The 16,797-nt window shown below is 40.6% G+C and overlaps 1 protein-coding gene across 3 annotated transcripts in view; it reads right to left on the reverse strand.

The window, feature by feature from the left end:
• The window catches only part of Kif24 (kinesin family member 24), a 66,805-nt gene that overhangs the window by 16,520 nt on the left and 33,488 nt on the right, over positions 1–16,797 (reverse strand). For all 3 annotated transcript variants that reach the window (XM_039111402.2, XM_006238113.5, XM_017593713.3), the window contains 4 exons: positions 15,198–15,381; positions 8,980–9,077; positions 7,879–8,094; positions 2,019–2,106 (listed from right to left, as the gene is read on the reverse strand). In XM_039111402.2, coding sequence (XP_038967330.1) covers positions 2,019–2,106; positions 7,879–8,094; positions 8,980–9,077; positions 15,198–15,381 — 586 coding nt within the window. The remainder of the gene's footprint in view (positions 1–2,018; positions 2,107–7,878; positions 8,095–8,979; positions 9,078–15,197; positions 15,382–16,797) is intronic.

Consider the following 16,797-nt stretch of genomic DNA (forward strand, 5'->3'; position numbering starts at 1 on the left):
ACTAATTACTAGTCACCTTACCATTTCACACAATGTCTTTCTAAGACTTACTTTTACCTCTAACTATGTATACTGGTATGTGAGTGTGTGCACTTGGGAACAGGTGCCCAGGGAGGCCAGAAGTGTTGGGTCCACATGAATTGGAGTTACAATGGCTGTGATATCCAACATGGGTTCTGGAAATATAATCCAGGTCTTCTACAAAAGCAATAAGTGCTCTTAACTGTTCAACCATCCCTCCAGCCCCAATACAGCCAAGTCTCCCCATCAACTCCCTTCTCCTCCTTGTCTCACTATATAGCCTAGATTATAGGCAGGAGCCACCATTACTAGCAATTCTTAATACTTTATTTTCAAAAAGCAGTAAAAAAAAAAAATTCCCCAAGTCCCTTATTACCTGTGAGTAACTGTTCTGCTAAGTGCTCAGTTTTAAGCAAACAATCCTGAAGATACCGCCATAAACATGGATTCAATGGGTATCTTTTTTTACTTTAAGAAAAACTGATCCAGGGGCTGGGGATTTAGCTCAGTGGTAGAGCGCTTACCTAGGAAGTGCAAGGCCCTGGGTTCGGTCCCCAGCTCCGAAAAAAAGAACCAAAAAAAAAAAAAAAAAAAAAAAAAAAAGAAAAGAAAAAAAAAGAAAAGAAAAACTGATCCACATAACTCACTAAAACTGTAAAGTACAATGAAAGGGTGTTTGCTGCTTGAGAGTTGATAACTCTGGGCTGGAAGCTGGCTCTTCTAGTCCTGACCACCAGCTTCCAAGCTTAGCTTCAGTTTGCTCATCTGAAAAAGGAGTTTTATAGTATGTATCTTACTTTACAGTGATTAAATCACATGGTATTTGGAAAAAAACGAAACAAAACTGACAAAGAAAAAAATCCTCCAGCCAAATATTTGTTAGTTAGATAACCTGATAACCAAGTGGGTGTAGTGGCAATTGTAGTGCCAGCAATTGGCAGACAGAGGCGGGCAGACATGAGACCAGCCTGGAGACCACAGTGAGCTCCATAAAAGCCAGGGCTATGCAGAAACCCTGTCTAACAAAATAAAATAAGACAGAATGAAACAAGGAGCTAAGTATGGTGGCTCACTCCTGTAGACATTTCAGTTGAGGTAGACACCTGAGGAGAGGAAGCACAAGGTCATTTGTGGTTACACAGGAAATTAGAAGCTAGCCTTAGCTACCTAAGACCTTATCTTAAAAAAAGTGTTAAGGTATTTTTTAATCAAAGAAAAGGACCTATGAAGAAACTAACGTAAAGCCAGGATGGCGCCCAGAGCTCAGTGGCAGAGTGCTCACTCTGGGTTTGATCCCCAGAATCTGATCCCCCAAGACCACCAGGCTAAGGATCATTAAAGAGGGTTCACTAGAAAGAGATTTTTACATAAATCAATAAATGACCTCTGAACAAGCAAAACCAACAAGCAATTAACAGCGATGATATCACATGGTGTCTGTATGTGCGGGGGTAGTAAAGTGCTCTTTCCGTCTCTTTATATATTCTGTAACGCATAACAGTGAGAGAATATTACTTCTGTTATAACAGAGAACTTTTAATAAAAAGAAGCAGACTCCAGAATTCCTGTGGAAGCATAATACATAAGACTAATAAAGTTAGTTGCCTCAGGAAAAGGGACTGGAAAGGGAACTTCCTAATTCTTTGGATTTTGAGAGCTTGTGAAAGTATTGCTTATTAAAAATTTAAAACAAGAACCCTTGCCTTCAGCAAAGAATCTTTTCTCCTAAGCCCACAGTCACAGAGAATACAATCACAGCCTTTGAGGCCAGCTCAAAAGCATCTTTGCCACACATCTGTTTGTGTCACACGCCCTACCTCCCATTCTACGGCACTGTAGAGAAATAAGCTATCTTCATAAGATGGCTCACAGTTCACAAATGTGAAGTGGTGTCGTTGTCCTCTGGTTTGATCTGAGCCATCACAGTTGCTAGGAAGCAAAATGAACGTTCCCCTGGCCTGAGCCTGCTCAGGGTGTACGGAGGAGAAAGGAATTACCTGTAGGAGGAGCTCCACACTGTCCACTTGGAGCTCTCGAAGGCCAGCTATCTGCACCACATGCTTGCTATCTTCTCTTGCAAAGAGCCTGCAGACGCAAAAATGTAGCTGGTATGACACTGGGTGTGTTTTGCCTTTCCAGAACAGTCTATGGACCCTCCTCCATTATACAGTGGTTTTGCCATTTGGATGGGATGGATGTGCTTCCCCTTCCAGCCCTTCAGACTACTGAGGTGGTACTTCCTTTCAGCGGTTAAGAGCACCGACTGCTCTTCCAGAGGTCCTGAGTTCAATTCCCAGCAACCACATGGTGGCTCACAACCACCTGTAATGAGATCTGATGTCCTCTTCTGGTGTGTCTGAAGACAGCGACAGTGTACTTAATATATAATAAATAAATTAAAAAAATACAAAAAACCGAAAACCAAATTAGTATTTTTGATTACAACCAAGAGAATGAGCATAAAACCCTGACATATCGCAGTCCCTGGTTAGTAACCAGTGCAGTGGTGGATAAGGGCGGGATCTTTAGTGTCTAATCAGCCTAAAGTTGTGGTCTTTGCTAGTTAGGTGCTTCCCTTTTCTCCCTTGAAGAGAAAGCATGCAGTCCGGGGAGCGGCCGCTGCCATTTGTATCTACCAAGAACGATCTTCAGGATAAAGCTAACAGATAGCAGCAGATCAACTGCAGCATTATCCCGGGGCGATGGACAGAATATCCTGCCTTCCAAGTTATCTGAGCCAATGATTTTCCTAAAGAAAGACAGTAGGAGTGGGGTTTTGGTTTTTTTTTTTTTAAACTTGTATCAGAAGAATTCCTGATAAATAGTTTTGTACTATTTTATTTGAGACAGGGTCTTACAGGGTCAAGCTGGCCTGCAACTTGTGATCCTCCTGCCTCAGCCACCTAAGTACCAAGAGTCCAGCCATGTGCCAACATGTTCCACTCTGGTACTTCTTCTAAGGTAGCAGGGGAGGGGATGCTGTATCTGAACACACCGGGCCTGCAAATGGGGGGCAGATGACTGTGGCCTGCATTGATATTAAATCAGGAACACCTACAGCAAGCATGGATACGGATTAAGGCTAAGAATGAAATTCTCTAGTCTGTAGCAAAAAGGAGAGATGTTGAAAGAGAATGAATTCATTTCTCAAATAAAGGGGAGAGGGGCTGCAGTGGTGAGGCAGACATATCTCGGTGAGTTTATCTCTTGGGATACATGGTATATTCCAAGCTAGCCAGGGTTACACAGTGAGACACTTTCTGAAAAATCAAAACAAGCAAAAATATTTTTTCTCAATCTAAGTTTCCAGTCTTGCCAGTGCCCATTGATCTCTCAGAAAACAGGCCCAGAAATACACTTCTGAATAAAAGAAGAAAATACCTATCCACATCACTTGAATACACTACCTTGACTTGGGCTCTGAGATGCTCACCCCAGAAAGGTTCATATGAGATGGTATAGAATGTACTGCTAGATTTGTAAATCCTGTGATAAACAATCATATTTCTAAGCTGAAGACATGGCCCAGTGGCTAAGAGAACTTACTGGTTTTGCTGAGGACTCAGGTTCAGTTCCCAGCACCTACATCAGGCAGCTCACAAGTGCCTGTACCTACAGTTCTAGGTTATCTGACTCCCTCCGGCCTCTGTGGATACTGGCACATACATGGTACACATGTACTCACATAGGTATACACACACATACAGAAAAATATTTCTGGAGACGGCTCAACAGTTAAGAACACTTACTGATCTTCCAGAGGACCCGAGTTTGAATCCCAGAATCCATGTCAGTGACTCATAAATACCAGAAGATCCAACACCCTCTTCTACTTTATATATTTAAGATTTATTTCTGTATGTGAGTACACCTCCACTGTCTTCAGACACACCAGAAGAGGGCATCAGAGCCCACGACAGATGGTTGTGAGTCACCATGTGGTTGCTGGGAATTGAACTCAGGACCTTTGGAAGAGCAGTCAGTGCTCTTAACCACTGACTCTCTCCAGCAATCTCTCCAGCCCCAAAAATATTTTTTAAAAGTTCTATTTTTATCTTTTTTTTTGGTAAGTCTATGAAAACAACTTATTTTCTGCATTTAGGATTTAATTAAGTGTGCTTAGGCTTTATTTCCTAGTTTAAGAAGTGAATTTAAGCTGGGCCTAGTGGCACACACCTTTAGTCCTAGCATTTGGGAGGAAGAGGTGGGCAGACCTCTGAGTTTGAGGCTAGCCTGGTCTACAAAGTGAGTTCCAGAACAACCAGGGCCACACAGAGAAATTGTCTCTGACACACCTCTTACCCCTCAAAAAGAAGTGAATGTACTCTTTCTGCCTCTCCCAGCTGGCCTCCCCACCCCAACCCCATCTTTTTCTGTCCCCTCTCTCTGCCTCTATTCCCTTCTCAACCCCCCTTGCCATGCCCCAAATAAACTTCGTTTTATATTAGAGAGAGAGAGAGAGAGAGAGAGAGAGAGAGAGAGAGAGAGAGAGAGAGAGAATTTAGCACATAGGGCTTAGAAGGAACCCAGTATTACACTCTGTGGGTTTCAGGGATCAAACCCAGACCGTCAGGCTTTGTAGCTGGCACCTTCAACAACTCAGCCATCTCACTAGTCCTTTTTAGTCCTTTTTAAACAAACAAACAAACAAACAAACAAACAAACAAACAAAACCAAAGTCTTAGTATATAGCCCAGACTAGCTTGGAACTAACTCACTATATAGATCAGGATAGCCTCAAACTTGCAGTAGCCTTTGTGCCTCTGCCTTCCAAGTGCTGAGATTAAAGGTATGAGCTGCCACGCCTGGCTTGCAAAAATATTTTATTTACAAGCACGAAGTAAAGTATAATAGCAAATATATAAAAGAGTATCATAAGGAACAGAACTTTACAGAAACCCCAGAAAGGTTAACCAGGTATAAAAACTAACAGGCCTCACAGCATAAGACCTCATAGAGTAAGTGTGGGCCTTTCACAGTGTATTAGTTAGAGTTTCTGTTGCTATAATTAAACATTATGACGCAAAGCAACTTGGGGAGGAAAGGGTTTATTTCACTCACAGTTCATCATTAAAATCAATAAGGGCAAGAACACATCAGGGCAGGGGCTGAGGCAGAGGCCATGGAGGAGTGCTGCTTATTAGCTTGTTCCTCACACCTTGCTCAGGACCACAAGCCAGGGATGGAACCACCTACAACTAAGAAAGTGCCTCACAGGCTTGCCTACAGCCCAGTATTATGAAGGCACTTTCTTCATTGAAGTTCCCTCTTCTTTTTAGCTTGTATTAGTCTGACGTAAAACTACACAGCATTCGTAGCAAGCTGCGAAAAAAGATCAAGGGCTGGTGAAATGGCGTAGCACATACAAAAATAAATAAAATGCAATATAAGTTTTTTTTTATTCTTATCCTTTGTTTACTATTGAAGAATACAAATATATAGGGTGATAATTTGGATAATTCATTAAAACTTCTACTTAAAGAAGCTGGCATTATAACTACTACAAAGAGCTTTTGAGGGGTAAGGAGATCAGGCAGTGTCCCTGTGTAGTCCAGGCTGGCTTTGAATTTGTGATCTTTATATCTCAGCCCGCTGAGTGCTGGTTTACAGGGCTAAATCACCATTCCCGGGGAAAGTTCTCTTCTCTTCCTTTCTTTTTTCATACTGAGGATTGAATTCAGGGCCTTACGCATGCTATGTTGTGTTCCTACCACATAGCTACATCCTCCACTTGGAAAAGACTTTTTTTAAAAAAGATTTATTTAGTATGTATGTATGTATGTATGTATGTATGTATGTATGTATGTATGTATATATGTATGTATGTGTGCCTGCAGGTCAGAAGAGGGCATCAGATCCCATTACAGATGGTTGTGACCCACCATGTGGTTGCTGGGAATTGAACTCAAGACCTGTGGAAGAGCAGACAGTGCTCTTAACCCCTGAGCCATCTCTCCAGCCCGGAAAAGACTTTTAATTGGGGTTTTTCCAGGGGTTGGAAGAAAAGCTATAATTGAGCCAAGTGGAGGCTTAAACATTACAGAGAAGGTGAATGAGAAAAGTGCCCAGAGTAGCAATGTCTGAGATAAACTCTTTCTACTTCCTCTCAACTGTGACAAACCTTCATATCTTTTTGTTGGAATGGTCAGCAGTGCAGTGACAGGTCTCAGCCCTCCTGGCTTCTTAGTTGTGCTACTCAGTACACCAGTGCCCTCCCTGCTGGAGCCTGTCCTGTGGTCTCCTGACGGGACAGGAACAGTTCCCACACCTATCCCACTGTTTGCTTGCAGCACATGAACAAGAATGTCACTGGGCAGCTCCATCAAGGTTAGTACACCTTTGCTGAGGCACTGCGGGGCTCTCTTAGCCTTCCACCAGACTTAATTGGCATCCCCTCGTGCATCAGGTACAGTTTACTATTACAGCAGTCCTTTACCTCCTCTCGCCTTTCTGCTCCTCCAGCTAGTTGATCCTTCACAACTGTTGCCAGATACTCAGTTTCAGTCACCTGTTCCCAACCTCAAAACCCCTTTCTTCTAGAAACATATGTAATAGGCATACTGATACATTCCTAGGCTAATGTTATGTTGTAAGTGTAGTAAGCTGAAGCCTGATAACAGTTAAAAGTTGAAGGTGAGTTAGTGGGTGGGTTCTGCCACTAAGCCTGACATCTTAATTCCATCCCTCAGACCAGTGATTTCAGTGGGTTGTGACCCTCTGGGGTATCTGCACCCTTTCATGGCTAAGACCATTGGAAAACACAGATATTTACATTACAATTCATAACAGTAGCAAAATTACAGTCACTACAACATGAGGAACTATAATAAAGGATCACAGCATTAGGAATGTAGAGAAATTATTTCTACAAGTTGTCCTTTGACCTTCACATGCCCATCATGACACATGTATGCCTACATACATACACATACATACATGCTTACACAATAAAGAAATGCAAATGTAATTTAGAGCAGTGGTTGCTCTTCTAGAGAGAGGACTTAGGTTTGATTCCCAACACTCACACAGTAGCTAACAACGATCTCTAACTCTAGTTGAGTTCTGATGCCCTCTTCTGGCCTCCCTAGGTACCAAACATGCACACAAAGACAAACATGCAGGCTAAATATCCACATACATAAGATAAAAATAAATATTTTTAAAAGGTTGACTGTGAAGAAAAAGACTTTTTTTTTGCCAGTTTCAGAAAGCTGTCATTAAATTTACACTAACATTATTTAAAGGGAAGATATGTAAATACATGTTGATTTCCTGACTTTTTGAAAGTATCTTTTCACAGGGAAAAAAGAGGGGGAGTCTTTTTTTATTCTCCCACTCTCCTCTCCTCCCTGGAGGAGTCTTAATAGATACTATAATACCATTCTTTAAAAGAAAAACAAAAACAAAAAAACCAAAAAACATTAGTAGGAACTGAAAATGGAGTCCAGTGGCAGAATGCTTGCAAAGCATGTGTAAGACTCTAGGTTCAATCCTCAGCACTGAAAAGGTATTAACAGATAACTAACATTTCTTCTAGCTGAATTAACAGTTTAAGAATGATGCATCCAAGCTGGGCATAGTGATAAGTCTTAAATTCCACCACTTGGGAAGCTGACTCAGGATGATCACCAGTTCAAGACTGCCCAGGCAAAACAGCAAGTTCTACACTAGACAAGACTACAGCCAGACAGCCTCAAAACAGAAAAGGGGAAGAGGGAGGAGAACGATCACCCCATGCCAGAGACAGCTATTTCACAAAAATGCCTCTCATTAAAGTCATGTGATCAAAAAGATTCAGTGGAGCTCTGGCTCCAACACTAATGTACAGACCAAAGGCTTCTCACTCTTATCTAGTACCGTTTTCTTCTGTTTAGGAGGTCATAAAGTTGTCCACAGTAGATCTCATAGAAGCTGATCCACACAAACAGATTCCTTCTTGACTGGGATATTTTCAGCTGCCTGAAGATATCTTTGGCAGCCAGAGCATACAATCCTGGGTTTTGATGAGTTCCTATCATGGTATAGGTTTTCCCCGCACCTGTTTGTCCATATGCAAAGCAAGTGGCATTGCCTCTAGGGGAAGAATAATTAGAATTATTTACAAATATTTAAAGAATGATAATTTACACAGAGGTGTTTAATGACAAGTCAGGAAGAAAAAGGATCCTTGGAGAAATTTAGCATATAAAAATATATACAAAAGTAAAAAAATCCCCAAACCAAACTATGTTTTCTTAAAGGAATTATTTTACAGAACCGATAATATTACATATTGAATATGAGAAAATAAGGACTTTGAAGACCATTTGAGCTAGAGTATATGTAGCTCAGTTTGTAGAGTGCTTGTGTTGCATGGAGGAGGCAGTGAGTTCAACTCCCAGCACACACACACACACACACACACACACACACACACACACACACACACACAGAGCAACAAGCACTTACCAAGTCTCTTACAAGCACTTACCATATAAGATGCTTCTATGTACCCTAGAGACTTTGTCTTTTCTTTCCTTTTGCATTCTGTGTTCTACTTTTGTTATTTTGTGACAGCTCTCACTGCAGTCTAGGCTGGCCTAGGCCCTTGGAGCTCACCATGTAGACCAGGCTGACCTTGAACTTGTGTCAATTTTCCCACCTCAGTTTTCCAAGTGCTTAGAATTTCCAAAATTCAAGCTAAATACAACCTCTTACATCTTTTATTCTGAAGATACAAAATTAGGCTATTGAGAGCTTTTATTAAGCCAAGAAACACTATCTCTAGTGTAAAAGTAAATTTTGTTGCAAATTTCTCAAGGTTTAGTAAATCAAATGACTCCAGAATAGTCTAATTAAGTTCATTAGGTCATAGCATAAATTCATATTTACTTCAAAAGAACTGGAAAGGCATTCATGTATTAATGGGACTCATGGAGAATAAAGAACTGAAAGAAGAGAAGAATCGGTGCGGCTCACCCACTGAAAATGTGCTGGATGAGGGGGTGAGCGGTCTTCAGGTACACATCTTGATTGCTGCATGCCTCACCAAAGACTTCATCGAAATAAAAAACATGCTGAAAAATAAACTTGATTTTTATAGCAATACATATGCATTTTTACTACCACTATTTTATTAACTCACGGGAAAGGCTAAACACATTTCTAAGCGATAGGAAGTAGCTGACTGACAAACTCAGAGAAATGAATAACCAGTAATGGTTAAATGACTGTCCTTTTCTGCTTCCTGCCACTGTCTATACATGTTCTTACAGTGTAATAACTTTCGTTCTCTCAAGGGAAGTAAACTGATGAATATAATTGGGTCTAGGAAAGGAAATTAATTCTATAAAGATTATTTTACATCCTTGGCAAGCCAAATATATACGAAAATTTGGGTGAATTCTAGGGATCAACTTTCATTCTGTGGGTTACATAGCTTAACTTGTAGTTCCACAAACATTCATTCACAGTTAGCTGGTGTGTGTGTGTGTGTACTGTAACAGGAGCTTGAAGGAGCCGAAAGGTAAAGAATTATCCCATCCCGCATCTGAAGGTGCGGAGCAGAATTCTAAGAGAAAGATGACGTAAACGAGTATGCACCCTGATAGCTGTGGTGCTGTGCCCTGGACACTCTGAGTTGGGGTTATTAAGTGTTTAGCTATAGCAAAAGTCACAATTTTTGTTTTAATGGATCTGTTTGATTATTGTTATTACTATTTTGAGACACAGTCTTATGTGTCCCAAACTGACTTTGAAGTTATACAACCAAGGATGACCTTGAATTTCTGATTCTCCTGTCTCTGCCGCCTAAGTGCTAGAATTACATGAATGTACCACCCTGCCTGGCTTCTGTGGTGCTGTGGATTAAGCACAGTTTCATGCAAGTACTCTAACAACATAACTGCATTCCAAGCAGTGTTTTTATTTTAACTATAATTTTTGAGCAATTTTAGGAAAACTGAACAGAAAGTAGAGTTTCTATAAACACCTTTCCTCAAGTCCCTTCTATTAAAATTTTGCCCAGTAGTGGAAGGAGGATATAATTCAATGGAAAAACATTTCTTACTTGTGAAAGATATGAGACTGGATGTGGTAGTGTGAGTGGTGGAGATGGGAGGAGGGAGAAAGATACAGATAGAAGTATAAGCAAAAGGCCAAAGAAAGAAAGCACAAGGAATTAACTAGGTTCTGTGTAGGAAGACACCAAACATCCAGCATGACTGAAATACAGGACTCTGGTAAACGGAAGAACAATACAATGCTAGAATCATGAGTTAGGATTAAGGGCTAGAAGTCTTGGACATTAGCCTTAAAGGAGTTAGAAGAAACAACTCAGAAACAATGAAGATAAGTAAAGAATTTTACAAAGGATGACCTAAACTATTTTACTGCAAGATTAATCTGAGTTCACAATGAGACTGGATTGTGACCAGACTCCAGTCTTGTATTGGTAAAGTGGGAAGAGTCAAATTAGGTGACAACAATGGGAAAACAAAACAAAAAGGCAAAGGACTGGATATGACAGAAGGGGCTACAAATAAAAAAATCAGGCTAATCTCATTACACTGAGTCTGCAAAGCAATAATTCAAAAGCTATAATATTTGCATAATTTAGAGGTTTGCCATGATGGTAACATAACTGAGTAAGAAAGTTTAGTAAATTCAAGCTGACTACAGGAGAATGACAGTTACTACACAATGCATGAGATTAAAGGCCTATCTTTTGCCCCATTTTGAACCTCCTGTAATTATTTAATTAGATAATTGTATAGCCAGATCCAGAACACTGCACTTTGGCAAATTTAGTTTGGCTCACTCTTCCCCAGGTTCAATGATGTTTTATGAACTATTATGTTACATTGGAATGGAAATTAGGTCATTTGAGAAGAAACTGAGATCACAGAGCCAAGTTTACCATTTACAAAGTCACCAAACATTGGAATGTTAGAGAATGAATCTGAAGAATGATAAAATGATCTGGGCTGAATATGTAGTTGGTAGAATGCTTGCTTGCATGCATAAAACCCAAGGCTTCAGTCCCTAGCATGAAGTAAAAGTAGGAGTGGCTGGTTGCCTGTGCCTATAATCCCAGATGTACATATGAGAGAGAAGATGCATCACTCATCTCAGTAGCACACGCACTTTGTATATAAAAGTGACACAAATTAGCCAGGAATGGCTTTAATCCCAGCACTGGGGAGGCAGAAGCAGATGGACCTCTTTAAGTCAAGGACAGCATGGCTTTCACAGTGAGTTCTAGCACAGTCAGGGCTATGTAGAGACCCTGCCTCAAAAAAAAAAAAAAAGCACAAATTATTGATAACATTTGAAATATGGAAAACAGGAAAAAAAAACCAAACTGTCTGTGAATTATTATACTTAGAGATAGCCCCTGAGCTATACAGTACATTTTTTAAAAAAAAATTTAAATAATTGGAACTAAGGCTACATACATAATTCTAGCACTGGAGACACTGAGGCAAGAGGCTCACAAGTTTAAATCAGTATTGGTTACATAAAGAGGCTGTCTTAAAAACCAACCAACCAGGGCCAGCCATCGTGGCACATACTTTTAATCCCAGCACTTGGGAGGGAGGGGCAAGCAGATCTCTGTGAGTGAGGCCAGTCAGGGCTACAGGATAACATCCTGTTTTGCCCCCCACCTACCTTTCCCTAAAAACCCAACCAATAACCACAAGAAGAGCCTTTCTGCAGAGCATGTATTCCTTTTTGTCTCATGAAATTCAAGAGAGCCCTGTCAGGTATGGTGGTACACACCTTTAGTACCAGCACTTGGGAGCAGAGACAGGTGGATCTTGTGAGTTCCGGGTCGGCCTGATCTACACAGTGAGATCCCAGCCAGCCAGGGCTACATAGTGAGACAAACAACATGTGGTAACAAACAAACACCAAAACCAAAATGAAACAAAACCACCGGCCTTCTGTTGAACCTGTGAATCCCGGAGTCCTTTAACAGATTTCTTCTTAACTGATGTGTTCGAGTGTCTACCACATGTGTCCAGATGCTCACTGAAGTAGAAGAGGGTGTGGGACCCCCTGGAACTGGCCTTACAGATAGTTGTGAGGACCTAACACAGGTGTTAGGACAGATCTCAGGGCCTCTGGAGCACAGGGCTCTTAGGCACTGAGCCAGCTCTAGAGCCCTGTAGAAATGTAAAGGACTGGCTAAGCATGGTAGTACTTGCCTGTCATCTGAGCTGGCGTTGCCAAAGAAAGAGGATCTTAAGTATATTACCTCGGCTTCGGAGGAAATACCAAGCCAGCACACTAGGTAGTGATACAGGCTCTTAACGAATGAATGAATGAATGAATGAATGAATGAATGAATGATTGATTGAATGATGAGTGAGTGAATTAGTGAATTTTTTTTTAAATTGGAAAGTAGGGTAGAGCTTGGAAATGTAGCTCAGTGGTGAAATATTTTCCTAGCACAAGTGAGGCCCTGAATTGAATTTCTGGTATTTGGCAGGAATGGAACATAAAAGTAAAATAAAACAATCAAACAAAAACAAAAAAGAAAGTAAAACAAAAAAATTATTTAGAAAGGAAAATAATTTTGTTTTTTGAGTTATTGTGCTTGCATAAAAATTTTAATGGTATGTGGTGGACATACTTGATAGGAAAAAATAGGTTATTTAACTACATAGACAAATTTTGTTTTACTCCCCAAGCAAGTTTCGGGAAAAAAAAAAAACTTAAACAACTGAGATCACTTTTATTTAGCATCACGTTCAATACAGACTTCTTTTAAAGAAAGGAAAAAGAGATATTTTTATATCATAGTATTGACAAATAAGGACTCTGACCTATGAGAGCAGAGGTCCAAAGTTCAACAGCAGAGAAAATGGCATGGAATCTATGGATATTCAATAAATATTGATCAATGGCAATGACAAAGGAGTAACGTTATTGTGTTTGGGGATAATGGAAAAATACGAAAGATGCCCTTGATGCCTCCTGGAGGGAGCTGCTGTGACTGAAGCATCATTACGGAGGTGTGGTGGATGGTGATCAGATAGGGCTATTACTGTGGTACAGTAGCCATGAAGCTAACTAGCCTTACAGCTAACCGATCATTTACACTGTCTTCAAAGTAAGTATCTCCCACTGAAACCTAATAGACTGTGCATTGATCAACAATCAATGAAGCTGTTAAAATGACTGGGTTGGCTGTACAGTGCCCTAGTAATTTATTGCTCATAGGAAGACTATTGGATTACTCTAGATGCCACTGTGAAACTCAATTTTTGTAAGAACAATGCAAGTTTGAAAGAAGGGGTACGTTTCAACAATTTGACTTCAGTGTGAAAAGATTTACTGCAATGGAATAATATCGCAGCTGACTAAGGTGAACTGTAAGCTGAACTGCTAGCACAGCCTATTAATCACCACGTTTTTCTTGTTACCAGTCACTGGGTTTTATAACTGAACAAGAGAAAGAATGAATGTTCAATGTGAATGTTTATGAAGGCGCACTAAGAAAGCAGACTCAGAGTAAAAGAAACTCTGGGTTCCAAAATCTTTGGGTGTGCACACACATGTACATATCTGTGCATGCACATGTGAAGGCCAGAGGCTGACGGTGGGCATCTTTATCACTCTGAATCTCAGTTTTTGAAATAGGATCTTTCAGTAGACCTGAGGCTCATCAATTGGCTAGACTGGCCAGAGAGCCTGTCTCTTGTTTCCCTCTCCCAGGGCTGGGGTTACAGCATCCGCCACAATGCCCAGCTTTTTAAGTGGGGGCTGGGGTCCGAACTCAGCTCCTTACGCTTCTGTAGCCATTTCCTTAGCCCCTAAGATCCCAAAATCTTAATATACTATGATTATATGATTTCCTTTCATTTGTGGAGTTTGTTGCTTCTCTATTAGAACTGGTGTATGGGTACTTGCTAACATGGAATAAGTTCTTTTCAACACCAAACTTTCATATTTTAAAAATTTTTTATGCATCTGAGCAGTAGCTTATTAAACCTTTATATGTTAAACGTGAAAATATATTATCTATAATTAAACAGAAGATCATACGCACTCCAGACCTGAGCACATGCCTGAAACAGCACTCAGGATGCTCAACAGGAAAGTCATGAATTCAAGGCCAGCTTGAGCTACAGCAAGCTTCAGGCCAGCCTGGACTATAGAGTCATATGCTGCCTTCAAACTCACACCCAGCAGAGTGATAAGTTCATATTCCCTGCTGAGCATGGAAGGCATTTGCCTGTAATACTGTACTCAGGAGAAAGAGGCAAGAGGACAGCTGCAGGTTCAAGTCTAGCCTGGTATGCATAACAAAATTCTATGACAACCAGGGCTACATGGTGAGGTTTTTGTTGTTGTTGTTGTTTTTTTTTTTTTTTTTTTTTTTTAAAAAAAAGCTCAGTTGACATAATGTCTTTAAATCCAGCACTGGGGAGGAAGAGGCAGGTAGATTTTTGTACATTAAGGCCAGCCTGGGCTAATAAACAGCAAGTTCCAGGCCAGTAAGGGTTATACAGAGATATTCTGACTCAAAACCAAACAGGCAGCTGGGTGATGGTGGCACAAACCTTTAATCACAGCACTCAGGAGGCAGATGCTGGCAGATCACTGAATCTAAGACCCACCTTGGTCTATAAAGAGAGTTCCAGGACAGTCAGAGCTATACAGAGAGAACACTCTGTCTCAAACAAAACAAAACCCCAAACATTCACTTTTCATAATGCAGGGGGAAAAGGAGACCAATTATATAACCATCACTCTCAGCAATCGGCCTTAAATTCTGTTTATTCTTTCATCTGTACCCTTGATTTTGCTAATCACATAAACATGCTAAGTGAATACATGTAGAGCTTCATTTCCTAATGCAGGAATTATGGCTTTCCAACTATGTTTCTAACTATAGTTTTAAAGAATGAAGGACCAAGGTATCAATAACTTAGAGTAAAAATCAACAGCTGGCCTCAGTGCCACATGCCATTAGTCCCAGCACTCAGGAAACAGAAGCAGCTGGATCTCTTTCAGTCCTAGCAAGGGTGAGAGCCTATCTCAAAATAAATAAGCAATCAGATGAAGAAACATTAAATAATCAATACCTGAGCCAGAAACTGGATTTTAGAACAACCCTGTAAATATAAAGTAAAAAACCGACACACTTGCTAATATTAGTTTGAAACACAATAAGTGAAAGATCCTACCTGAAGAATATATTGTGTAAGGTCAACTGCTTCTTTTTTCTCATGTACAAGCAGAGTCTCTTTATCTTCTACAGTAATGATATTAACTTCTCCACGGCGTACTTCCCTCACACCTAAAGGCCGTTTTCGAACACAGACTCTGATTTTCTCCATTTCAGTCCAAGGATTCTCTGAGGTGATCTGTCTGATATATGTTTACAAATAGACTTTAATTTTTAAAAAATATTTATTATGTATACAGCATTCTGACTGTACGTATACCTATATACCAGAAGAGGGCACCGGATTCTATTACAGATGGCTGTGAGCCACCATGTGGTTTCTGGGAATTGAATTCAGGACCTCTGGAAGAGCAGTCAGTGCTCTTAACCTCTGAGCCATCTCTCCAGCCCTTTAATTTTTAAGAAAAGGATTCAATTACTTAAATGGCCAATATATCAGTACATTTTCAGTATCTTTAATATATTTGGGGTTTTAATATAATTATTTGTAGTTTTTGATTGGTTTGTTGGTTTTGAGACAGGGTTCACTTTGTCGCTCAAACTGGTGCAGAACTTGCTATGTAGCTCAGACTGGCCCTAACTTTTTACCCTAGCTTCCCAAGGGCTGGGTCTACAGGTATGTACCACCAAACCCAAGTTTTGAGACAGGGCTCACTATTGTAGTGAAGGCTAGCCTGTAGTCCCTCTTGCCTCCACTTCCCATGTGCTGGGATTACAGGCCTATGTTACCCATATGCAAAGCTCATGTAAATAATTCCACATTAGGAGCTGGAGAGATGGCTCAGTGGTTAAGAGTACTGACTGCTTTTCTCGAGGTCCTGAGTTCAAATCCCAGCAACCACATGGTGGCTCACAATCATCTGCAATGATATCCGATGCCCTCGTCTGGTGTGTCTAAGACAGCTACAGTGTAACCACATACATAGAATAAATAAATCTTAAAAAAAAATTCCACATTAAATGTGAGCAATGAGAAAGTTTTTATTAGCTAACCGAGTATAAACCATCTGTGACTTACACTACCTCATTCTCTGCCTTACCCAAGAAGAGGGAAAGGAGGAGGAAGAGGTAGAAGGAGGAGAAGAGGAGGAAGAAAGGAAGGAAGGAATGAGGGAAGGGAGGAAGGAAGGAAGGAAGAAGGAAGGAAGGAAGAAGGAAGGAAGGAAGAAGGAAGGAAGGAAGGAAGGAAGGAAGGAAGGAAGGAAGGAAGGAAGGAAAGAGCTGGTGGCGATAGCAGCGGCTAGAAACTAAATGTCTGTTATTTTACCTCTGAGGCGTGTGTGTTTGGCTACTAGTGTTCTTTGTGGCTCCTAAATTCCAGTTGGTTGGTCATCAAAATCTATCTATATTCTGCTATTAAGACAGCAAGGCCTTTCCAAAACCCAAATCCATATATTTCTTGTTTCCTTTCAATCCAATTCTTGCACACTTAACATTTTTCTTGACCATTAATCAAAATTCTTGTCTGAAGAATGTTTGACTGTTTTGAGACACAGTCCCTTGTAAACCAGGCTGGGGTCACAGGCATATACCACCAGACCCAATTTATCTGATGCTGGGGAGTAAATCCAAGGTTTGGGGAGTGCTAAATAAGCACT

This window comes from Rattus norvegicus, chromosome 5 (assembly GCF_036323735.1).
Source record: "Rattus norvegicus strain BN/NHsdMcwi chromosome 5, GRCr8, whole genome shotgun sequence".
Lineage (NCBI taxonomy): Eukaryota > Metazoa > Chordata > Mammalia > Rodentia > Muridae > Rattus > Rattus norvegicus.